The 24549-nt window shown below is 47.1% G+C and overlaps 2 protein-coding genes across 4 annotated transcripts in view; one reads left to right on the top strand and one right to left on the bottom strand.

Moving 5' to 3' along the window:
- The window catches only part of Gss (glutathione synthetase), a 34943-nt gene extending 20735 nt beyond the window's left edge, over positions 1–14208 (top strand). For both annotated transcript variants that reach the window (XM_075962680.1, XM_075962681.1), the window contains exons 6-13: positions 360–476; positions 5013–5093; positions 5190–5267; positions 6974–7040; positions 9837–10031; positions 10483–10564; positions 12439–12628; positions 13689–14208. In XM_075962680.1, the coding sequence (XP_075818795.1) occupies positions 360–476; positions 5013–5093; positions 5190–5267; positions 6974–7040; positions 9837–10031; positions 10483–10564; positions 12439–12628; positions 13689–13812 (934 nt within the window). In that variant the 3' untranslated portion in view covers positions 13813–14208. The remainder of the gene's footprint in view (positions 1–359; positions 477–5012; positions 5094–5189; positions 5268–6973; positions 7041–9836; positions 10032–10482; positions 10565–12438; positions 12629–13688) is intronic.
- Acss2 (acyl-CoA synthetase short chain family member 2) overlaps positions 13445–24549 on the bottom strand; it is a 40260-nt gene continuing 29155 nt past the window's right edge. The window contains exons 8-18 of one of the 2 annotated variants that reach the window (XM_075962678.1): positions 22081–22218; positions 21369–21539; positions 20962–21095; positions 20575–20707; positions 20437–20493; positions 20176–20256; positions 19005–19113; positions 16645–16713; positions 16126–16302; positions 15512–15586; positions 13445–15379 (exon numbers count right to left, since the gene is read on the bottom strand). In XM_075962678.1, the coding sequence (XP_075818793.1) occupies positions 15252–15379; positions 15512–15586; positions 16126–16302; positions 16645–16713; positions 19005–19113; positions 20176–20256; positions 20437–20493; positions 20575–20707; positions 20962–21095; positions 21369–21539; positions 22081–22218 (1272 nt within the window). In that variant the 3' untranslated portion in view covers positions 13445–15251. The remainder of the gene's footprint in view (positions 15380–15511; positions 15587–16125; positions 16303–16644; positions 16714–19004; positions 19114–20175; positions 20257–20436; positions 20494–20574; positions 20708–20961; positions 21096–21368; positions 21540–22080; positions 22219–24549) is intronic. The other variant, XM_075962677.1, reaches the window with a different exon arrangement.

Below are 24549 nucleotides of genomic sequence, written 5' to 3'. Positions count from 1 at the left end.
GCCATAGTAATGGTTTTTTAGCCACAGGGTACTCTAGGTCACTACAAGTTTATATGGCCTGCCTCAGGATGCCATGTGGCACCTGGGAGCCCAAGGTGAGGGACTCCTACTCCCTTAGAAGCTGAGTTGGGGTGGAGTGGCCACACAGGGTCTCAGGGCTCCTCTGGGCATGTCCATCCAGGTAAGGACAGCTCAGCACATCCCAGCGATAGCGGGTCCTCCAGGAATGGCGGCAAAGAGCCTTTAAGCACTTGGCTGATTTTCAGAGTAATGCTCCTACAGGTAGGTGTCTCCGAGGTCACAGGTAGAATGGTGTGCTGGTCTGCCAAATCACTGAGCAGCCATCTTTCTTCCAACAGACATGTTCTCAACGTCCTGAAAAAGACCAAAGAAGCTGCCAAGATCCTCTCCAATAATCCCAGCAAGGGCCTGGCCCTGGGGATCGCCAAAGCCTGGGAGCTCTATGGCTCAGCTAAGTAAGATGTGGAAAGGTGGCAGCAGCGTCCTTTAGAGTCAGCAGTCATGGTGGGGCAGCTTCTCCTTTGCTGGACGTCAGTAGGGGACAAAAGGGTGTTCCTAGGAATAGAAACCTACACATTTAAGTGCCAAAAATATTTTAGTGGAGTTCTGGGTTTCCGTCTAAAATAAGAGATGCTGACTGTAACTTGCTGTCTCCTTGTGGAGTGGGGGGTCATTGTGATGATGGACGGTGATCGCTGTAAAGCTGGGGTGCCACCGAGGGTTGGGAGGCGCCCGCGCTGCTGGCTTCAGTTCCCATCCATTATCTCTGTAATGCTGGCTTCTTCACCACCGCGCTCACATCTCACCGCTCTCAGTGTGCTTGCCGTGGGGGTCCTCTGCTGCTCTCCCTCTGCCTCCCCACTTGCCGTGGTTTGGGGGAAAACAGGGATCCTGGTTGTTCTAATCGTGCGTAAAAAGCGTGAGGACCTCTTTGATGAGGTCGGTTTTGATCTGGGAATTTTATGGTGTCCATTTTAACTGCTTAGAAGTGTTTTCTTTGCTTTCTTCCTGTTTCTCAACCATGTTCCAGATGTGTGAAGATGCTGGGTAAGTGACTTGCAGATAGTTGAGAGGCCGCTGCTAGCTGCTGTGCTGTGAGCGCAGTCCCCCTGCCGAGTGTTTACACCCGGGGTCCCACTGAGCCCCCAGAACCAGGAAACTGAGGTTCAGAGAAGTACAGTGACTTGCTCGAAGTCAGGTGGTGAGTCGGTAGTAGAACCCAGTGATAAACTCCTGGAACCCACATATGTAATGGTACTGCTGCTCGCAAGCGAGCCCTTCTGGGCTTGCTCAGTCTCTCTCGGTTCCATCAAGTTTTGAGCGTTTACAAGGTAGACAAACAGGATGTCGAGTAGATCCTTGGCCAGGTTCCATTTTAAGAAGGTGAAGTCAGGAGATGGTCACCTGAGAAACTGCCAGTGGCAAACACTGCAAAGGGTGTCTCTGGCCAGGCCAAGAGGAATGTGGGGAGAAAGTCATGCCCCAGAGTGAGGCACTGGTGGGTAAGAGCTCTGTGGCCCTGAGCAGGTACTGGCTTTGCCCACTGTGAGAGTGGGTAAGCCTCGCCTGCGTAGCGAGCACGTGACCTTGGCATGTCTTTTCTGAGATTTTTTTTTTCTTGAGCTGGGCATGGTGATATATATCTTTAATCTCAGCACTTAGAAGGCAGAGGCAGGTGAGTCTCTATGAGTTCAAGGCCAGCTTGGTCTACATAGCAAGTTCCAGACTAGCCAACTCTACATATCAAGATTCTCTCTCAAAAAACAAAACACACCTGTAATTTCAGTATTCAGGAAGCTGAAATAGGAGAAGGCCTTTTAGTTCAGGGCCAGGAATAGAGACTAGACTCTGCCTCAGAAGAAATCTTTTTAAGAAAAGAAATCTGAGAATTAAATTATAATTTTGTTTACCTTTTTAAAAACTTTTTTGTCAGGCTGAGGATCGAATCTGGGGCCTGTGTGTGCCAGGATAGTGCTCTGCCTCCCAGCTACATCCCCAGCCTCGCTTGCTTTTTGGAGACAGGGTCTTGTTACATAGCCTACGTGGGCCTTGAACTCAGGACAATTCTCTGCTCTATCCTCCGAAGTAGGGAGTTGTATACATGTACCACCTGTCCTGATTATAAAATTATGATTTCAGTGGGGCTGGAGAGTTGGTTTAGCAGTTAAAAGCATTTATTGCTCTTGCAAAGGACCTGGGTTCAATTCCCATATGGGTTGCTTATAACATTCTGTAAGATTGTGACTTCAGTTAAACACATGCTTTCAAAGCACAGGGCCTCGGGCTGGAGAGATGCTCAGAGGCTAAGAGCGCTTCCTGATCTTCCAGTGGACCTGAGTTTGACTCCCAGCACATGGGGTCGTTTATGCCACCTATGTCTGGAGCTCCAGGGAATCAGGTGGCCTCGTCTGGCCTCTGAGGGCACCTGCATGCACATGGCATACAACCACACAGTTAAACATGCATAACTAGAATTAAGTCTTTAAGAAACAACAGTAAAATACAGGGCCCAGAGTTAGAATGAGCAGAAGGATGGTTATTGATATTAACACTTCTGTTTCATAGAGGAGACAATCAAGACTCAGGGAAAGAGTTAACTGCCCTGCTCAAGGACACCACAAGTCACTGGCAGAGCCGGGACTGAGATTGCTGGGCCCTCTCTCCTGGCCAGCATGCTATTTCCAGGTCACCTTCCTCAACCGACAGCTTTCCAAGTCCGCTCAGCCCGCATTTCTCAGAATCGAAGGAGGGAGAATGTGTTTTCTGAACCTGGCTCCCATTGCCTGCCAAGTGAAAAGGCTGGCTTAATTGGCCAGAGTTTGAAATTCCATTTTAACTTCCTCCTTTGCCTCTTCTTGGAGGTGAGCCATCCTGGGCCAGGTGCCACCCTGCACACTCACCCCAAACACCTAAGAGCAGAGTGGTTCAGGGAACAAAATGGAAGAGCAAGGCCTTTGGCCCTTGGACCTCTCAAGGCAAGATGGCTTCTGAGAAACCACTTCCATGTTGTCTTGCAGATCCTAGCTTAAAGTCAGTTTTCAGTTTAAATGTCCTATCTGTCCTCTTGAATTGAGGCAGGCTGGAAGAGTATTTAGCCAAGTAGAAAGAGGTCGGGTGAACACGGTTTAGACTAAGACAGTCTGCTGAGGTTGGAAAGAGCAGAAGTGGATGAAGGGCCAGTACAGAGGTCAGAATATACGCTTAGAATACTAAGTCAAAGTCTGGATTTCCCAGTGTCTGAGCAGAAAGCCACGGCACAAAACAGAGCAGCCATAGCAGAAAGGGAGTTTGGTACTGTAAAACACCAGTCTCATGACTCTAGCTGTGGGGAGGAAGAGCCTGTGTTTAACACTGAGGATATCTTAACTGGTATAAGCTTTTCCCTGAGTGTTCAAGCCTCTGCTTCTTTAAGAAACTTTTAGATAAACAGAGAGGCCCATATGCCTTAGTGATCCCATGAATAATACTGTGAGACCAAACGTGGCTCTGTGGACATCACCGGAGGGCTGAGCGGTCCCCAGAGGTGATGCCTTGTTTGTAGTTGCCTCTGGAGGGTTCCGCTTAGCTCTTTTGTTTTTTCATGTAAGAACTCCACTCTTGGATCATATTCTTTACTGTCTGATAATGGAGTCAGACCCCAGCCTTGACCCCAGCATTGTCGTTCATTTACAAAACATTCCTCAGTGTTTATTCTCGTAGACAGATTTTTGAATCGCTGTATTATTGTATTAGGTTTTCTGTTGCTTGTTTTAGGATAGGGTTTCACGCAGCCCAGTCCAGTTTCTCTCTCTCTCTCTTTTTTGTTTTTGTTTATTTGTTTGTTTTTTAAAACAAAGTTTTGTTTCCCCCCACCCCCACCATATAGTCCTGGCTGTCCTGGAACTCACTTTGTAGACCAGGCTGGCCTCGAACTCAGATCCACCTGCCTCTGCCTCCCGAGTGCTGGGATTAAAGCCATTCCATCACTGGCCCAGGCCAGTCTTAAACTCCTAGTTCTCTTGCCTTCATGACCTGAGTGCTGGGATCACCAGAGTGTGCCATCTTACATGGCTCAAGATGGCTTCTAGGGAAAGAATGGGTGAGGTTAGATGGTTTTACTCAGTGGTTAAGAGCACCGACTGCTCCTCCAGAGGACCCGGGTTCAATTCCCAGCACCCACATGGCAGCTCACAGCTGTCTGTAACTCCAGTTCAAGAGAATCTGACATTGTCATACCAATGTGCATGAAATAAAGTTGTTGGGTTTTTTTTAAAAAAATCTAAATTTTAAGTTGTACAGACATTTACAATTACAATATTTACATTACAATATTTCATCTCCCACTAGAGAACAGATAAGAGATGTCTCCTCTCCCCACCCCAGTTCCTGTTTTAAAGAAATGTGTTGTTGCCTCAGGCAATCCTAATTTGAGGCTGCATCTGTTCTTGCAGGGAAGCTATATTCTGTCTGTCTGTCTGTCTGTCTGTCTGTCTTGTGTGTACATGCATGTGGAGGCCTGATCAATGTCTACTGTCTTCTTCAATATCTCTCCATCTTAGTTTTGAGACAGCCTCTCACTGAACTTGGAGCTCACCAATCTGGCTAGACTGACTTGCCAGCAAGCCCTAGGGAATCCCCTATTTCCGCTTCCCAGTGATGGGATGACAGACAGGCTGCTTAGCTTTGTGTGTGTGTGTGTGTGTGTGTGTGTGTGTGTGTGTGTGTGTGTGTGTTCTGGAGCTCAGACTCTGGTCCTTATGCTTGCATGGCAAGCCCTTTACTGGCTGGGTCACCTCCTCACTCCTTCCTTTCTGCTTGGACACAGGTTCTTGCTAGCCCAGACTGACCTCAAAGCCACGATCCTCTTGCCCCCATCCCACCCCAAGTGCTGGGATTGCAGCCTGCATCCTCGGGGCTACCTGAGCAGCTGTGCTCTGACCTTGCTCTAAGGGAGTGGCAGGAAGGACCAGCCCTGTAGCAGCCCCCTGCTCACTTACGCTGTCTCTCTCCAGTGCTGTGGTACTACTGATCGCTCAAGAGAAAGAAAGGAACATATTTGACCAGCGTGCCATAGAGAATGAGCTACTGGACAGGCAAGTAAAGGAAGAGACGTGCAGGTGTGGCCCCTAGTGGGAGGGCCACTCTAAACACTGCACCCGTTACCTCTGATTCTCACCCTTCTTTCCCAGGAACATCCATGTAATCCGGCGAAGATTTGAAGATGTCGCTGAAAGGGGTTCCCTAGACCAGAACCGAAGGCTGTTCATGTGAGCATCTCCAAAGAGCCACCAGAAAGCTGCTTAAGAACCTCTCCTGCTTCCTCCTATCACTAACGAGCTTTCCTTTTGGGAATATGATAATTTGTTTTCTTTTCTCCTAATTTCTGAAATACCTCATCCTTGGAGGAAACTTTAGAAATACATAGCCACGCTCTGCTCTAACAGGGGGTGTGTGTGTCAGAGCCTGCTGACCTTCTAGATGAGGGCATCGTCCTTAAAGATGACCTTAGTCTTTCCTATAGCACCCTGAGGTTTTCACAGTTTTCTTGCTGCTCTTTGTGACTGGACAAGACAGGCCTGAGCAGTTGGGCTGGGCAGGCAGGGGCATAAGCTAATTCTCACCCGTCTGGTCTGTAGCCTGGATTTGTCTTCTAAGCCAGGCCCCATTTTTTCCCATGGGCCACCACTCTGTAGCTTTAGTACAACATATTTGGGTGCACTACAGTTTACAGAGTTAGACCTAGCCAGGGCTGGGCCTGCTGGCACATGGCTTTAGTTTCAGCACTCCAGAGACAGAGACAGATCTCTGAGTTCTAGGCCAGCCTGGTTTACATAGAAATTCTAAGTACCTAGAAAGCTACATAGTGAGAGCCTGTCTTAAAAGAATGTAGCCTGGCTTGATGGCACACATATATAATCCTGGCATTTGAGAAGTGGAGGCAGGAAGTTCAGGGGTTCTAGGTCATTCTCAGGTACCAGGTGAGCTTCCAAGTGAGCTCCAGATCATCCTTGGATATGAGAGGCCCTGTCTCAAAAAACAAAGTAACACAAATGTTAAGAGCCTCCACGGACTTTCACAATCCCACTTCAGATATTTCCAAATGGGCTGTTATCATAACAACACAAAGCAGCTAGTTTTCTCTTTAGATAAACTAGATAATATAAAATAGGCCAGGGGAAAGGGGAAGAACTTATCTTAATCAGAGTCAAGTTTCTGCACATCCCCACCACGGGTTTAAGAAATTTTAGACTGTCTGGTTTCTGCTTCTTTAAGCAGTAGAAATATGAAATTCAATTCTGCTTTGCTGGTTGTGGCAATATGTTTCTTTCACTCAAAATTTTGGATCCATGTGTTTTTAATTTTACCTATACTAACCTTCTTGTTTCATTTTGTTATTATTGTTTTGTTTTTCAAGACAAGGTTTCTCTGTGTTACAGCTCTGGCTGTCCTGGAACTCATTTTGTAGACCAGCAGAAGCACCTGCCTCTGCTTCCCAAGTACTGGGATTAAAGATCTGTACCTCCACTGTCTGGCCCCTGTGGCCATCTTAAAATAACTTTAGGTCCAGAATATTCTAAAGCATTGTGTGCTGCACACCTGTTTTTATTTTATTTTATTTTATTTATTTATTTATTTATTTTGGTTTTTTGAGGCAGGGTTTCTCTGTGGTTTTGGAGCCTGTCCTGGAACTAGCTCTTGTAGACCAGGCTGGTCTCGAACTCACAGAGATACGCCTGCCTCTGCCTCCCAAGTGTGCACACCTGTTTTTATTATTATTTTTATTTTTTTATTTTTTATTTTTTTGGTTTTTCGAGAGACGTACTAGCTTTCTGCTTTCACTAATTCTAGCAAACCCTGCCCAGGCTCGCCTTACGGACTGCCACTGATACTCTGATGTACCCTGAAATAGACTGACCTATCGAACACATCAGTAAGGATTTCGCTCAGAAGCTTTTTCTATCCTGTGTTACAGGGATGACCAGGAAGTTGCTGTGGTTTACTTCCGAGATGGCTACATGCCCAGTCAGTATAATCCACAGGTTGGTATTTTCTATTAGGCCAGTCTCTCCCCCCAGAGGCCTACCAGAGCTCCACAGAAACCCAGCTCGGGCTTCACCACTCTGCTTGCCTTCTGCTCAGGGGACGGCTCCTGGGAACGCCTTTCTCCTTGCAGGCTTCGTTCCCTCCCCCTGCACTGGATCTTCAGGCTCTGAGTCCTTTGGAGTCTGTCTGTGGTGTGTTAGCCATTCACACATTTTCTGGAGATGTGTGGCGAACAAACATCTTCCTAAGAGGAAGACCCCCAGTCTATAGCACTGCTGACCTCCATGGTGCAATGTTGAGTTTCACAGCTTTGAACAAAGATCTGGGAAGAGATGGGAAGTAAGCCCTCACTAGCTGATGCAAGAGTTCCAGGCCAACCACCCACCTACCTTTCTTTGTTCTTTTCTGTGGCTTTTTTCTTTGGATGGGGAGGAGCAAGGTCTTCCTTTGTAGCCCAGCCGGACTCTAGCCTCCTCGTGAGTCATCATCCCCAGCTCTCCTGACCACTTTTATTTTCCTTATCTCTCCTCTATCTGAATCAGAAAGGTTTTTGTTTGTTTGTTTTATCATCTTCTCATTTATGTTCATGGCCATCCTGATATTACCTCATCCTGCTAACCTCCATGTAGTTTCAAAAATTACTTTCTACACATTTTATTTAACACTTAACAACTATCCTGTGAGACTTATAATTATCCCTATTACACAGATGAGGAAACTAAGGCTGGGAGCCATGCAGAGGCTTGTCTAAAATCCCACAAGAACTCCCCAGGATTCTGACTCTCAGACCATTGCTTTCTGAGTATGCCGTTAGCATCTGTGCCATGGAGAAAAGGCTGCACAGCCCCGCTTTCCTGGATTTAAAAAAATAAGGGCTGGGGAGAGGTTCCGCAGTTAAGAGCACTTACTGCTCTTGTAGAGGACGCAGGTTTGGTTCTCAACCACTTGGCAGTTTATAACTTCCGTAACTCCGGTTCCAGGAGATCCAGGGCCGCCTTCTGGCATGTGTACTTTGGCTTCTGGTGGTACTCAAACCACTAGTTAGCTGACTGGTGAAGATCAGGTGAAGCCACTCCAGTGGAGAGCATTGCATTGGGTGGGGGCTCAGCCTTGAGCCAGTTGTGGACAGGTGTCTGTAATCTGGATAAGGGCGATTTTCTACCCAGTGCCTGAGAATGGGGACCAGAGCTTAGAGGCACGGTCCTCTGATCCTCTGATTGTCTCTTGTATTCTAAGCTCCTAACACAACAAGACTATTCAACTTGTGATTAGCCAGCTGCAGGCCTTTGTTCGCTTGATCCTGCTGGCCTGAGGACCCACTCTCCAGGGAGTTTCACCTGTCAGGCTGCCTTTTGTCAGGGAATTACTCAAATTTCACTTCAGTGAGCAACAATAACAGATACTGAGTACCTGGGAGGTGTCAGAAACTGCCTTTCTGTGGGGACACAAGAGAAAACAAGACAGAAACCAAGGGTCTGGTTCTTATGGTGAACACACAGCTGGGTCAGGAAGAAAAACAATAGACAAATGAGGGGTTTTTTTTTTTTGAGTTTTGGTTTTGCTATGTTTATTGAGACAGACTCATATTCTATAGCCCAGGCTGCCCTGGAGCTCATGTTTGTAACTGACCTGCTTTGGGCTCAAGACCCTGCTGAAGCACCAGTGTGATCGCATTACCAATATGTAATACTATATCCTGAGTTGTTAGCATTACAAATCAAATATGTAATGCTATACCCAGCTTGCAGGGTGGCGGGGGAATCCCTAGTTGAGAGGTAATTGGCTTTGACCGAAAGAACAGGATGAAAAGCTAGATGTTGTGGGGAACCCCACATTAAGTAGAATGGTCAGGGGGAAATTGACTGAACGAAGACTTGAGAATAAGAAAGATATGGCTATCCATGGGCAAAAGAAAAGCGTATATAAAAGGCTCTGAAGAAGGAATGAAATTTGACAATTGCAGGCTTGTTTGGCTAGAACATGGGGGTCAATAGTTAGGGGGAGTACCTGGAAGCAGCAGCATGAAATGAAAAACCATGGGGAACTTGGTCTCACAGGGTCTTGTAGGTCATGGTAAGGAATGAACTTTTATTTGATAAAAGGCTAAAGATTATATGGTTAGCCAGATTTTTAAGTGTTGGATTTTATTATGAGAAGCTAAGTATATTCAGGTGCCCCGTGCCCTTCAAACCTTCCAGCCAGGTGTGGTGGCACGTGTTCATAATCCCAGCACTCCGGAAGCTGGAGCCGGATGATTGCAAGTCCCAGGTTCCACAACCAAATCTTGTTAAAACGACAAATGTCCTAGCTCTCTGAAGGCTAAGGTAGGAGGACAGGACAGCCTGGCTACCAAATGAGACTCTGTCTCAAGAGATAGGATAGTTGGAGGAGAGAGGGAGGGATGGAGGGAGAAAAACTCACCAATTTTTCTATATTCTTAGAAAATGTCTTCTGCTGAATGTGGTGGCCTGTGTCTTTAGTGCCAATACTCTGGAGGAAGAAGCAGGTGGATCTCTGTGAATCTGAAGCCAGCCTGTTCTATGTACATAGCAAGTTTCAGATCAGACAAGGCTGCACAGTGAGCCCCTGTCCCTCCTCGTTAGTAATTTTCCATTTAATTATGAACTTGTATTAGTTTGCTAGATCACAACTCCCTAAAGGCAAGACTCCTGTGGACCGAGAGGTCACATCTGCCTCCCAAGGGTGTTGCAATGATAACCAGCTTGAAGATGAAAAGGCACGGTGTCTGGCACCTATCCAGTAAAGGCCCTTTGGTCTCATTGCCTCTGCAGAACTGGGAAGCACGCCTACTGCTAGAGAGATCATGTGCTGCCAAGTGTCCGGACATTGCCACACAGCTGGCTGGGACCAAGAAGGTGCAGCAGGAACTGAGCAGGGTGGGCCTGCTGGAAATGCTGCTCCCAGGCCAGCCTGAGGCTGTGGCCCGCCTCCGTGCCACCTTTGCTGGCCTCTATTCATTGGACATGGTATGTAGTGTTTTTTTCTACCTTAGGCCATATAGCAAAGATCTGGACCCAAATGTGTTGGGAAGGGTGCAGTGCAGTTGGCATTATTATGGCTGGCATGACTCACATCCTTGGTGCTCTGGAGAACACTTGAGCCTTGAGACCAGAATCTGGGAGCTAAAATCCATTCCTCAGCAATGGTGACGATAAGGATGGAAACCCAGGGAAACAACTAAGGTGAATTAGGGAACATTGGTACCTACTCTCCAGGCTCTCTGCAGAGTCCTAAAGAGCCTGTTCTATGTTTAGTGCTGCAAGGGAGTTAAGGGTCACATCCATATTGGAGTGTCTAGCCTAAAGGAATTAAGATGATTTCCCCTGCTGTCCCTCCCGCTGATGCCACCCTGCATGACCACTAGGACCTCAGCTGACTCAATCTGAATTCTAGTGACTACTTTCTGCCTGCTCTCAGGGTGAAGAAGGGGACCGGGCCATTGCTGAAGCCCTTGCTGCTCCTAGCCACTTTGTGCTGAAGCCCCAGAGAGAGGGTGGAGGTAGGTAGATCTCCTTTGTAGAACTGCCCAGCGAAGGGCATTTGCTAGTGGATACAGTCTCAGGCTTAATGGTTACAAGAGAAAGCCACACAGATCCCTGCTTAGAGTAGAGCATATCTCCCAGCACTGTGGAGTACAAGGGGCCCAGATGAACCACACTGGAGAATTTGGACAACCTTAGGTTGAGATGCCTATGGGCAGGCTGTAGAGAAACAGAATGGGTGCGGTCTGAGGTCTAAGGGACTACCTGGCTGTACTCCTGTTTACTGTCATCTTCTTGAGGGCAGGGATCATGTCTGCCATACAAACTTGATTTTCCACCTGGGTCTGAAGGGATAGGTGGGAGTTTTCTTGGTAGGAAAGGGGAAAGATCAACTCTAAACTGAAGACCATTTAAGCAAAAGCAGTAGGCCATGAAAACACGGACTGGACTAGAGGTTAATAAGGAATGGTGAGGCTAGAGTTGGACTGGGCATGGCTATTGGAGACCCGATTATAAAGAGTACTGAAAATATTTGGGGAAATTTGGGGTTGGGGAGGTAGCTCAGTCAATGAAGTGCTTACCGTGCAAGCACTGGACCCCTGCCCACACCGTGAAGCCCAGCACGGTGGCAAGCATCTCTGCCTCTAGGACTTAGGGGTGTGGGGCAGAGAAAGGCAGTTCCTGGAGGCTCACTGGCTAGCCAGTCTAGCTGAAACAGTGGGCTCCAGGTTCAGTGAGAGAACCTGTTCAAAACATAAGGTAGAGAGCAGTTGAAGAAGATACTTCAATATTGGTCTGTCTGTCTCTACATGTATATACACAGGTGAACACACAGTCAGACACAGATACATGCTATAAACTGCATTTTGTCATAGCTGAGGTAGGAAGCCATTAAAGTTTCAAGCAGGGAAGGGACACATGGGCCATCCAGGAGACAAGTAGTTTAGCAGTGATGAAAACTTGTAATGCTTAGTGCTTCAGTCTTCAGAGGTTTATTGGACTGAGAGGAGTTATTTGTGCCAGAGACCATGGAAGGAGGCTGACACCATTGTCAAGAAGGCCCATGTAGAGGCCCAGACTAGGGTTATGACCGTAGAGAACATGGATGGAGACTTTTCTGAGTTAGTAACTTAGGTAACAGGGAGTGTGAACTTAAATAGGACTCAGGGATGCTTTTCATTTTATTAGGAGTAGGAAGATTCAGGAGAAGCAAGTTCTAGCAGAAACAGATTTCCATGTGGATATTGCAGTAGAGACCTGAGATGTATGCTTTTGATTTCTAGAAGAGCATGAATTAAAGATTTGGGATATAACTTATACAGTGTGGATAAAACCTTAGGACAGAACAAGGTTAGAGAATTCCTAGAGAACCTCAACATCTTTGTGTTTATGTGTGTGTGCATATTCACATATGTGCATACATGTGGATGCCAGAGGTTGACATCCGGTGTCTTCCCTATTGCTCTCCGCCCCCCCCCTTTTTTTTAAATAGCCTGTCACTGAACCTGGAACTCACCAGCTAACTAGTCTAGCAGCTAGCCAGCAAGCTCTGGGGATCCCCCTGTCTCCACTTTCCACTTCCCCAGCACTAGGAGAGAGTGTTACACACACACACACACACAAACACACCTAGCTTAATGTGGGTGTTGGGGATCTGAACTCTGTTCTTTGTGCTTGAACAACAAATACATTACAGACTGAGCCATCTCCCCACGCCCAGAGAACCCCAACAGTTAAGAAAGAGAAGAAACCAGTAATGGTGACTGAAGAGAAATATCCATGGATGTGCAAAGCAGGCAGAACAGTGTGGTGATGGGTGTGTTCACTTGCATAAGACTTTCTTGTTAAGGTGACATTTCCTGGTCTGTGTGACGGGCCGTTTTAATTGCAGGTAATAACCTGTATGGGGAGGAAATGGTACAAGCGCTGGAGCAGCTGAAGGACAGTGAGGAGAGGGCTTCCTACATCCTCATGGAGAAGATTGAGCCTGAACCTTTTGGAAATTGCCTCCTGCGGCCTGGCAGCCCTGCCCGCGTGGTCCAGTGCATCTCAGAACTGGGTATTTTTGGAGTCTATGTCAGGTAAGCCAGTCAGGAGCAGCTCCTCCTACTACTTCCCTACAAGAGTGCCAGCCAAGAAAGCACAGAATGAACCTTGAATAGAGTCGTGAGTCCTGGGCTGCAGTTTCAGCTCTGCCAAGTCCTAGTTTTATTATGTGTTTCCTTGTCTGTTAAGTAAGGCCAAGGACCCAGGATGTACCCAGCCCACAGAGCTAACAAGAGAATCCTAGGAGAGACATGCTTTAAGCTGTAAAAGACATTGTGTGTGGTACGAAGAGGACTGAGAAAAGATACTGGCAAGAAGGAACAGGAGACTCCAGGAAATATGAAAGTTTGGGTCCAGCTCTAAAACCAATAGGGATTCCAAGGAAAGATGAGAGGAGGGGGTTCAGTGGCTTTGAAGTACTGAGAGGCTTCTGGATTTAGACTTGAATACTAAGAATCAAGAAGAAAGTGGGCATGGTAGTGTATGCCTTTTGTCCTAGAACTTAGGAGACAGACAGGCAGATATCTATGAGTTAGAGGCTAGGGAATTCCTGGACCTCAAAGGCTACATAGTGAGACCCTATTTCAAATAAAGAAGAGAGAAAGGAAGAAAAGAAAAGAGAACTTTGAAATTGGTAAAAATCAAGTCCCTAATGCAACTTCCTGCAAAATCCTTTAAGGTCAGGGCAAGATAAAGACAGCAAATGCTCCATGCCCTCTACCACAGCCTTGCCCTTCCACAAACCCCTCTAACCACCTGCCGTGTTTACCTGCGACTCTCCCTACCCTGCTCTTACTGTCACCACAGGAAGTGTCTAGCCCAGGACATAAATGTACACCTGAACCATGCTGTATGCTTTCTTGTTTTATTTAATCCAAATGGCCATCTTGTATATATAAGGAGTATTTCTCAATTTTAAATTAAGGGCATTTTTAGGAAACTTGAAGGCTAATAATTTCTAGGCTAGGATGCAATTCCAATCTGACTCTAATGTCACAGCGCTTCTTAAACGTAGCCCCGTCCAGTCTGCTAGCCAGGTAGCATCAGAGAAGGCCTGGCTTCCTAATGCTGTGTCTCCTGACCCCATTTCTACAGACAGGGAACGACCCTTGTGATGAACAAGCACGTGGGGCACTTGCTTCGAACCAAAGCCATTGAGCATGCAGATGGAGGCGTGGCTGCAGGAGTAGCAGTCCTGGACAACCCCTACCCTGTGTGAGGGCACATCCTGGAACTTCACTCGAGAGACCTTCTATCCCCTGTGCTTGGCATTCCTCTCCTAATTCCTGAGGGGCTACCCCTGTCCCCACCTTAAGGAAGCTTGTCTCTTCTATAGACCTCCAGGGTCTTCAGGGAAGGGAAAATCTGGGTACTTTCTCTCGGCCTTCTGTCTGAGGACTACAAAAGCTATGATTCTGGAGGTCCCCAGATCTTGGAAAGTGTGGGGAGAAGCTGCTTGAGGTAAAGGCCATAAGCCCTGCAGGTCTTCATTACCCTCTCATGAGCCTTTCCAGGGGTTCCAGTGCCTGGCTTGGAGTAGGACCGAGGAGCGGGGGAGAAGGCATAGACTTTCCCCAGCTCTGCCCTAAATAAAGCAACAATGCTGATTCAGTGATTCATTGTCTCATGGACCACGGGGAGGAGGCAGCCCTGGGTGGATATGCAGGAAAGGTGACTGGGTTGTACTGGGGGTCTCCTGTAGAAAAGACCCTGAAGTCCTAATCCTTAGTCACTTGCTAAAGCTTCCAGAGGACAGTGGGGTCAAGACAGGAAGAGCACCCCTGATGTGACATCATAGTTGTGAATTGGCTTCAATACTCTTGGCTTGGGGTTTATCAGAAGTCTTGAGAGTGAAGCTTCGCCCGGCTCTGCCCAAACACAGGGTTCTGGGGCAGTCTGGAGAATAGAAGTCCTCTTCCCGTCTGCTACACACATCAGAGCAGCTAACGAACACACAGATGCCTGGAAACCAGTTCTCTTCTTGAGCTCATAAACTTTATTCCTTCAACAGTGAGTCTTGAGCACAAAGGGTACAAGAAGAGTTTCACCAAGAGTGCCCCCGGTGGGCAGGGTTCTTCTGTTCATGGGGCAGGACGGGGAAGGTTGCTCCCTTGGTTCTGGGAACAGAGCATATCTCATTCTCTCAATGAAGCAGCTGATAGGAAAACACGCTGCAGACTGAACCCACCCGGACAGTCTCCAGAGCAAATAAGCAGACAGTGCTACCATCTGGCAAGGAATTCAGACTCGGAACAGAAACAACAAGGAATTTTAAAAAATAATTATTCATAGACTCACAAACTGTCATATCTAAAGGCTTGGGCTTGCCCAAGATAAGAACTGGTGCTTTCCAGAAAGCTGAAAAGGTTAGAGCTACTTCCCTGCTTCTGTGGAGGCCCTCACTCTGAGTAGCTCACTGTGGTTGAGGACAGGTGTCGAGTCTCTGCCCTGGGCTTGGAGACCTCTCTGTGGTCTAGGAGCATATCAGTCTGAAGTTGACCTGTGCCCTGTCCCTTCTGCCCGCTAGTCTAGGAAACTGTCCCTAGTTTCAGCTGAAGTGTCAGCCAGCGTTGGCTCCTGTACTCCTGGGCAGGGGCAGGGTGGATGGGCAGAAGTTCGGAGAGCCAAGCACAAGGAAATCCTGGACAAGAGTCATGATCACTGGGTGGTCAGGCAGCGGTGACTGAAGAGATGATTGATGACAGATGGGTCCGCCACTGTAGACGTGTCCCCCAGGTCATGGTCGTTCTGAGCAATCTTCCGGAGTACTCGCCTCATGATTTTGCCTGGTAACCCACACACCTCTTATTAATTGGTAACAATGCTGACTGATCCCTGCTCTTTTAAGGACTTTCAACCACACACCAGCCACCACTGGGCTTTAGCCTATCCCAGTCCTTGGAGGACTCTGAACTTACCTGAGCGTGTTTTAGGCAGGCCAGGTGCATTCTGGATGTAGTCTGGTGTGGCAATGGGGCCAATCTTTTCTCTAACTGGAACCAACAAATTATCAAGCATTTCTTTAGTGCCTTTAGCCAGACTTCCTGAAGCTATGACTTTGCTTCCCCAGCTGTTTCTTCTTCAAAGTTCTGCCTAGAGTCACTCTGAAGCTTACTGTTCCCGGCTCTCTTAACACGGTGTCTCTTTACTCCTTTGTTTTATTTTAATCCATGTCCATGGAACTTTGTCCCTAGAATCTGCTAAAGTTTGAGTCAGACCCTGGCAGCATAGCCATGAGCAAGTAGTTTAACTTCTGTGCACCTGAAGTCTTTTCATCTTTAGAACTAGAGTAACAACAGGATCTATTTCATGAATGTAACTATAGGAATTAAAAGGGATAAAGTGTTTAAAGCACTGATCCCGGTGGTGACACAGAGAAAGTTTTCTGAAACTCATGGTTATTACCCCAGTGTGTGGAGACTAAGTGGGAAGACACCAGCCACCCCACAGGACCCCTGGAGTCTCTAGATTGCTGTAGCCTCTCCCCAGTAACTTGCAGATCCTTCAGTTCCTGCCCAAGGAAGCTCCTTACTCTGCTTCTTGAGTTCCTCGGTGAGGGTGGGGCTGAAGGTGTGGCCATCACACAGGGTGACAAAGCAGTAGAGGCATTCGCCCTTCACGGGATGAGGGTGGCCCACCACAGCTGCCTCTGCCACAGCCTCATGTTCTACAAGTGCCGATTCCACCTCTGCTGTACTCAGAAGATGTCCTTGTCAAGAGAAGGGAAATGCGTGAGAGGGATCTCAGTCCTTCCTTGCCCCAGCTCTTGCTCCATCTGCACCCACAGGCCTGACCTAATCTGGTCCAATAAGGAAGGCTTTCATTCACTGTTCCCCATGGCACACCTCCGAGCCTGTCTCGACCATCTTAGATCCTTGCCTGGCATATCCTAGCACGCATTATACTTTTCCTCCACAACCCGGGGCCAGGACTGAATGACAAACGCTATACCAGAGCCTCAAAATGGGATAGTCCTTGCTCTCTTTGAAGTCTTTGCTAGGATTTGTAAGGGGAAAGAGCTAATGAAATGGGAGGAGATATGGGCTCTCACCAGATACATTGAGCATGTCATCAATCCTGCCAGTGATCCAGTAATAGCCATCCTGATCCCGGCGGCAGCCTGGGAAGAAATATTCAACACAGTAAATACCCTACAGCAGGGTACACGATTTATATTATAAAAACTGCCAGACTTACTACAGTAGCTTATGGTAATCTTTTAACAAGTTTTCCTGCTTCCACTTTGGTTCACCTTGGCAACCAGCCTACAGGATGGCCCCAGGGATCGCCATCTCCTGGTATTACAGCTCTTTCTCGTTACATAGCATTTATGAGTCTATGTAATCAGCAGAATTGGACAGACATGATAGATGTCACTTTTGAGATTCGCTTATTGAAGACATTTTAGTTCCCATCTTGGTCATATTCTCTCGGGTCATTTGTGGCTTAGCCAGATGTCCTGTGAGTAATCCTATGGAGAGATTCTGCCTAAACTTACTGTTCTTTCAGAGGCCCTAGAACCCACGCACCCATATTCCCAGCACCTGCATCAAGTGGATTCCTGAGGACTCCTGCCTCAATCCATGTGAGCCAGCATGTAAATAGGCCCTCCAAGCTTAGCCAAACTTCTCGGTGACTACAGCCTCCACTAACAGCTTGATTATAACCCATGAGACACCCTGAGAACCACCCAACCAAGACACTCCCAGATCCTGACCCTCAGGAAGCTATGAGAAATGTGTTATTTGAAGCTGCCAACTTTGGGTATAATTTGTTCCATGGCAATAAGTAATATACCCAATCTCATGTATGTTTTTAGAACATTAAAAATTACTTTCCAGATACTAATTAGCCGTTCCCCCATTGTGTGTGTACGTGTGTATGTGTTACTGAGGACTAAACCTAAGACCTCAGGTATGCTAGGCAAACATGCTGCTACCGAGTTATATCTCCACCTCCCCCCCCCTTTTAAGACAGGGTCTTATGCACCCCAGGCAGGCTTCAGATTCACTGTGTATCAAAGTTGGCCCTGGATTCCTGATTCTGCTTCTGCCTCCTGAGTGATGAAATTTCATTGTGCCCGTTTAATGTGCTGGGAACAGAAACCAGAATTTTGTACATGCTTAGGCAAGCACTCTGTCAACTGAGCCCTATCCCAGCCCTACCACTGTGCTTTGAGTAAAATCTAGGCTGCTTACCCCATCTACATGACTCTATTATCTAATACCCATCTTCCAACTTAATAAGCATTCTTCCCTAGACTTACTTCACTCAGCATCACAGGCTTCAGTTCATTCCTTGTGAAGTTCAAGGTTGTATCCACTTTTTTTAATTGATATTTATTGAGCTCTACATTTTTCTCTGCTCCTCTCCCTGCCTCTCTCCTCTCCCCTCCAAAGTCCCCATGCTCCCAATTTACTCAGGAGATCTTGTCTTTTTCTACTTTCTACTTCCCATGTAGATGAGATCTATGTAAGTCTCTCTTAGTGTCCGCATTGTTGTCTAAGTTCTCTGGGATTGTGGTTTCTTACACTACTCTTACTGTAGATTTCTCCATGCTTGACCCCCTTTCAACCCCCAGGTCTCTGCTCAAGGATCACTTGGAGAAGCCTTCTCTGACCACACTATCTATCACTGTTTTCTTCACAGAACTTATCTCTACCTGTGACTAAATTGTAACCAATAACACTGGTTTATTGTCTGGCCCCTCCTTACTAAAATGTGAGCCCCATAAGATAAGAGAACTTAACAGTGTTATTCACAGTAACATCCCATGTGCTCATCAGATCAGTGACTGGTCATAGTAGGCACCCAATAAGTACTGATGAATGGATAAACCGGTAGACAGACAATGGACAGGCAGGCTCCAGACATGAGGCCAAACATGACATAGTAATACCCATTTCTACATGTCCCATCTCTGTCAACACTAGAGTAAAAAATAAGAGCCTGTTTTCCCTAGAATCTATTCTCAGATGGTACCATGCTGAGATTCTCCCTGCAACACTCGTTCCTGCTCTTTTTAAAAAATATTCTTTATTATTTATATATGTGTGTGTGTATCTATGTTTGAGTGTGTCCACTTGTGTGTGTGTGTGTGTGTCCTCCAAGGACAGAAGAGGGCATTGTATCCCCTGGAGGTAGAGCTAGAGGTGGTTGTGAGCTCCTGGTGTAGGTGCTGGGAAGCAAACTCAGGTCCTCTGCAGGAGCAGCCAGGCTCTGAACCACTCAACAAGTGCTGGGAGCCCTCGTCCCTACTCTTCCAGCCATGCTGTAGCTCTCCTGGGCACCAGGGGTGACATCAGGGCACATTCCTTTCTCTACTCTTCACCCCTGGCCAACTCTTCCGGAAATGGAAAGTGAAGGTATATGTTTTGGAGAGAGGGGTTGGGCAGGACAGCCAAGGCTCACCGTCTCCTGTCACGTAGTAGCCAGGGAACTTCTTAAAGTAGGTGGTCTCAAAACGTGTGTGGTTCCCGTAAACTGTGCGCATGATCCCCGGCCAGGGCTGCTTGAACACCTGAGGAGTGCAGAAGGTACAGTGGTCAGATCCTCCAGGCTGTCTCACGGGAAGACAACCATCACATTGCTAAACCTGAAGGAAAACACCCTAACTGCCATCCCTGAGAATAGTGCAAAGTATAGGGTTTGGGGATGGATGAGCTTGGCTTGGAATCCCAATTCTATATGGCCTCAGGTAAGTAACCTTGCTTCTCTGAACTTCTCATCTGTAAAATAAATTTTAAAAGTTACTATAAGGGTTAAATTAATAGTATGTGAAAATTGCCTAGCAGTGTGTTCTGTGAATAATAAACATCTAGAGAATTGGGGTTTCTTTTGGGTGATTTCTCAGGAAAGCAGGTCCTATTAAAGGCAAAAATGTCATATAAAACGGAGCCTGTATGAGTGAATAATCCATAGTATTTCTAATCAATAGTATTCTGTGTCAGCAGAGTTCTAGATTGAGTAAGGAAGCTTAGATTCAAGTCCTGCCTCTGTTTCCCACTTGAACTTGGAGAAGTGACATGGGACGGGATCTGACCGGTACTGCACAGAAAGCATACCACCGACATCTGTGAGCACTGACTGCTCAGCTCCAGGCCAGCCCTTTCCTGTGCATTGTCTAATTCAGTAAGACATAGGAGATAAAGTACCATTATTTATACATATTCTAACCCAATTTTGCAAATGAGAAAATGATATTAAAGGCATTAGGTAACAACTTGTCTGAGGTCACAGAAGAGGCAGATTCGGAGTCAGGCAGGCAGTCTGACTCCAGAGCCCGCATGTCTGTTCCTTGTGCCCCAAGACTCCTGTCTCTAGAAATGTGAGTCTCAGGAAGAACTGGGACTAAGCCTTCCTGACTCTACAAAAGCATCCTCATGAGCCTGGGAACACACTCCAAGAAGGCCTTTAGAGCCTACGTAACAAAGAGAAAGGGTTTCCACTGGTGTCTTTCAGCGGAGGACAAACTCTCAACTGTATTTGTCCTTAGCAGCTATCAGGGACAGTAAGATTAGACACTCTAAAACAAAGTATATTAGCAGACCCTTTTCCTTCCCCAGAGATCCCAGATTCTCACCAGATAGCCTTCAGCTTCACCTTCCAGCTCTTCCCCAGACTCATTCAGGATTGCAGGTGCTACACCAAAGAACGGGAAAGACTAAAAGCAGACGAGAGGCACAGTCCAAGAAGAGGAATGAGGCGACTCTGACTCAACTTCCAAGGGGCCCCAGAGCTCCAAGTTCCTCATAGCTCTCAGCCCAACACCCACTCTCTAATAGGCCCAGAGCCCCAACCCCACCCTCTGCCAAGCCGAGGACCAGCAGGGCACTCTACTCACAGCAGAACCAGGCTTCATGGGTGTGGCACCAGGGAGGGGGGTCAGCATATGGCCACCCTGTGGAAGTCAGAGATCAGGGGTTTGAATCGGTTTTCCCATATTGTCCCTAAGCTGTAGCCTCCTGAATCCCTTACTCACTGTTTCTGTTTGCCAGAAGGTGTCCACAATGGGGCAACGCTGGGAACCTACTACCCGGTGGTACCATAGCCAGGCTTCAGGGTTGATGGGTTCACCTACTGTGCCCAGCACCTGCAAGGATGCCCGGCTATGCCTTGGGCAGGAGAGTGGAAGAGAGGACAGTTCTGAGTATCACCAGAAGCCAAAGTACACATGCATTCAGAATCTTTGCCCCCTCCCCTGTTCTAGGTCAGGAAGTTGAGACAACAGAAGGAGACTGCACAAAGGTCAGTGCTCGGCTCTGAAGGACACCTATGGGCAGCAGATTGGGAGGGGGCTCACTTGGTGACAGGACAGTGCTCGGCTCTGAAGGACACCTATGGGGTGGCAGGTTGGGAGGGGACTCACTTGGTGACAGGTTCATCTCCAAACTTCATGAGCATTCGGATTGCTGTTGGTGCTGTGTAGAACTTGGTCACCTTGTATTTGTCCACAATGCTCCACAAACGGCTCTCATCTGGATATGTGGGGATCCCCTCAAACTGACCCCAGTGAAATCTGGTTACTTTGGTCCTTCACAATAGTCCTTCCATTCCCCTACCATTCCCTCAGGTTCATTGTTCACCCTTCTGACCAATTATGTCTTTACCCTCTGATCACACAAGCCAAGGAACTTTCTAGTATGATATACAACCCCTCGGGATTCCTCTTTCTCCAGGAGGTAGGTCCCTGTGTAAGTCTCCCTTCTTTAGACTAAGGAACTTGGGAGGTAGTCACCCGGAAGAATTTTGTCCATGTCCCAGCTCCCATCTCACCAAAACACTGGTAGCACCATTGGCCAGTGGCCCGTAGGTGACATAGGAATGGCCAGTGATCCAGCCAATGTCTGCTGTGCACCAGAACACATCCTCCGGGTGGAAATCAAACACATACTTGAAAGTTGTAGCCACGTAGAGCATGTAGCCTCCAGTTGTGTGCACCACACCCTGTGGGGAGAATGGAGCCTCAGGCTGGGGTTTTGTGTCCACCTCTGCTGACCAACAAATGGAGCCCACACAGAGCTGGAAAGAGATCCTTCTTATAGATTCTAACCCTGCTGATGCTCTTTCATATTTTATAGCATTTGTTTCTCTTCCATCTCCTTTGTTACACCCTGATGTCACATAAATATGTTGACCACTTACATTCTCTGACATCTGAGTCACTACTCACATTCCTAGCACCCCATCTAATGGCTTCTGTTGTCATTCCAAGCTTCCTCAGGAACTTACTCCTCACCCGTATATACACACACTCGCACACTCGTGCACACATGCACACACACCAGTCACACACACACTCACACCACTTGCACGCATACACACACCACTCACACATGCACACACACACCACTAGCGTGCACACACCCATGCACGCACACATCACTTGCACACACACGCTCACACACAGACCACACACGTTCTACACACAATCACACATGCACACCACTCACACACACACTCTTACACACACACACACACCACTTGCCTTAGGCTTGCCCGTGGAACCGCTGGTATACAAGATGAAGAGCGGGTCCTCGGCATCACACCACTCCGGCTCACACTCTTCCCCTGCCTCTTGCATGAGCTCATGCCACCACAAGTCAACCCCTTCATTCCAGGAGATCTGAGGAGGAAAACAGGAACGGGCAGGGAAGAACTGTGAAAGTTCAAGATAGAGGCAGCAGACACCCCTATCTGGCATCTGGGGGAGTAAGGGCCCTGCATATAGGTGCACAGGAATCGAAGGGGGCCCTTCCAGGGCACAATGGAGCAGAGAGAACAGACTCACTCTGCCTTCTTGCTCTCCCTCTACTCCAGATCGCCCCTTCCCCGGCTTACCTTTGCCATTTCCCTGGCTCCTCCAGTCTTGTGGTACTCAGCTGAAGTAGCACCTTCTTAGAAAGACTTCCCTGACCAGTATCTGACAGACTTCATCCCACCTGCTGCTATCACCACAGCACCTGGTTTCTTTCCCATACAGCACACATTTCCAGTCACTCTGCTTTCTTGATTATCTCCCCAACTAGACAGGGACCTCTAGGAGGGCAGTAGCATCCCTGCATTTCCCCATAGCCTTAGCACCTAGTAATGTATCTGACACTCAGAAGACATTTTTGTTGCATGTATAACTATGCGTACACAGCCCAAATACACACATATGTACTGTGGGACTGGTGGCACACATCAGCCGGGAAGTAGACAACCACACAACTCAGGAAAACAAAATTAGTCACTACCTACAGGTGAGCACTTAACTCTGTTAGTTAATAGCAAGAGAACCCAACAGATTTGGGTTCCAGGTTTTTTCCTACGTGTTTGGATTCCATCCCATTGTGGAGGTGCTCTCTGGTATCTTTACAGATGTAGAACCCACAGCAGCCCCTACTTCAGGAGTCAGGTTCCATTCAGCAGGAAGTCTTGTTTCAAGTTGGCAAAGAAGCAGCAAGGTGAATTCCTCTCAGGGAAGGGGTGCCCCACTATGCTGCATTGCCTTTGACAATGACCTCAAGATCTGCTGTCCTGTAGTTTCTCTCACCTCTCCTTTGAAACTGCTTTCTTTTCCCGGCTATCACTCTTTGAAAACTAGTTTTTCCATTCTCCATTCTGTTGGGTGAAGTTGGATTCTGTAGATGTCTCAAAAATTATGCCGTATGGCCATGGGAAGTCACTCGGTTTTCTTTTTTCTTATTTATGTGAATGTGTGTATGTGAGTGTATGTTTGTGTGCCATGTAAATGCAGTTGCCTGGAAGGGCTTTGGTTTCCCTGGAACTGGAGCTGCAGGTGGTTGTGAGCCTCTTGATGTGAGTGATGGGAGGCCCCATTCGCCTCAAGAGCAGCAAGTGTTCCTAATGCTAAGCAGTTTCTCTAACCCCTTAAGGGGTTTTAAACAAGGCAAGTTCCTTTTGCCATAAAGGTCTGACAGGGTCTTATAAATGTCAGTAGAGAAAGATGTTGTCTAATAGCACCAGGCCTTTGCTGCAGGTTGAGAGCGACTAATGTCAGAAAGTTTAGGGAGAAGTTCAATGACCGCCAGGGAAAGGTTAAGACAGTGAGGAATGTTGGGGTTTGCTTTGGCTATCTTAAAGCCCTTTCATAGTAATTTTTTTTTTATTTTGAGACAAGATTTTAGGTTTGCCTCCAGCTACAATTCTCCAGTCTCAGCTTTCATATGACAAGTATATGTCATTACATCTGCGTCCATTAGATTATTCTTGAATGTGCAATGGCCCTGGTTAACTGGTAAATATAGCAATGTTAAATGAATTCCTTCCTCTAATACATAGACATATGCTAATTTGTTATGTAAATATTTTTTTTAAAAAATCACAAAGTGTTAGATATATACCTTGATAAACTGGAAAATGACTCTTTAACCACTCCTGTTTTTCTGTATTACCTGCCCTTTACTCAAGAGAATGAGTGTTATAAAAATGATCTAAGTGAGGGTGTCATTAAAAATAACAGGCTGGATAGGGTGGCATATGCCTTTAATCTTAGCACTCAGGAAGCAGAGGCATTTGAATTTAAGGCCAGCCTGGTCTGCATAGGGAGTTCCAGGTCAGTTGTGGCTATAAAGTGAAACCCTGTCTTAAGGGCTGCGGGGAGGAAAACAGACAAACTGTCCCAGCAAGAAAACATAATAAAGTACCTTAATCTTTTAGTTGAAGATCCAAATGAGTTTACATACAGTATGAGTATACATTATCACATGACTACTTTCTTCCTGTCAAATTATTACTTGAGCTGAGGGCATTCTGCTTTTGAGTGGAGCTGTGTCAATATTCCTTATAGATAGTGTATAGTACGTTGAATTGACACGATAAGACACAGTTACACTGTGGTTTGGCAATGAGAGAACTTTTACAATCTTAAACCCTGTTTCCTTTACAGGTGTTTGTGTGTAGGGAGGAGTGGGGTAGGTGTGCTGCTCCAGCTGCGGAGCCGACGGTGAGA

This window comes from Microtus pennsylvanicus, chromosome 2, assembly GCF_037038515.1.
Source record: "Microtus pennsylvanicus isolate mMicPen1 chromosome 2, mMicPen1.hap1, whole genome shotgun sequence".
NCBI classification, from domain to species: domain Eukaryota; kingdom Metazoa; phylum Chordata; class Mammalia; order Rodentia; family Cricetidae; genus Microtus; species Microtus pennsylvanicus.
Note: the sequence above shows the minus strand (reverse complement) of the source record. Positions and strands in the feature narration are given on the sequence as shown.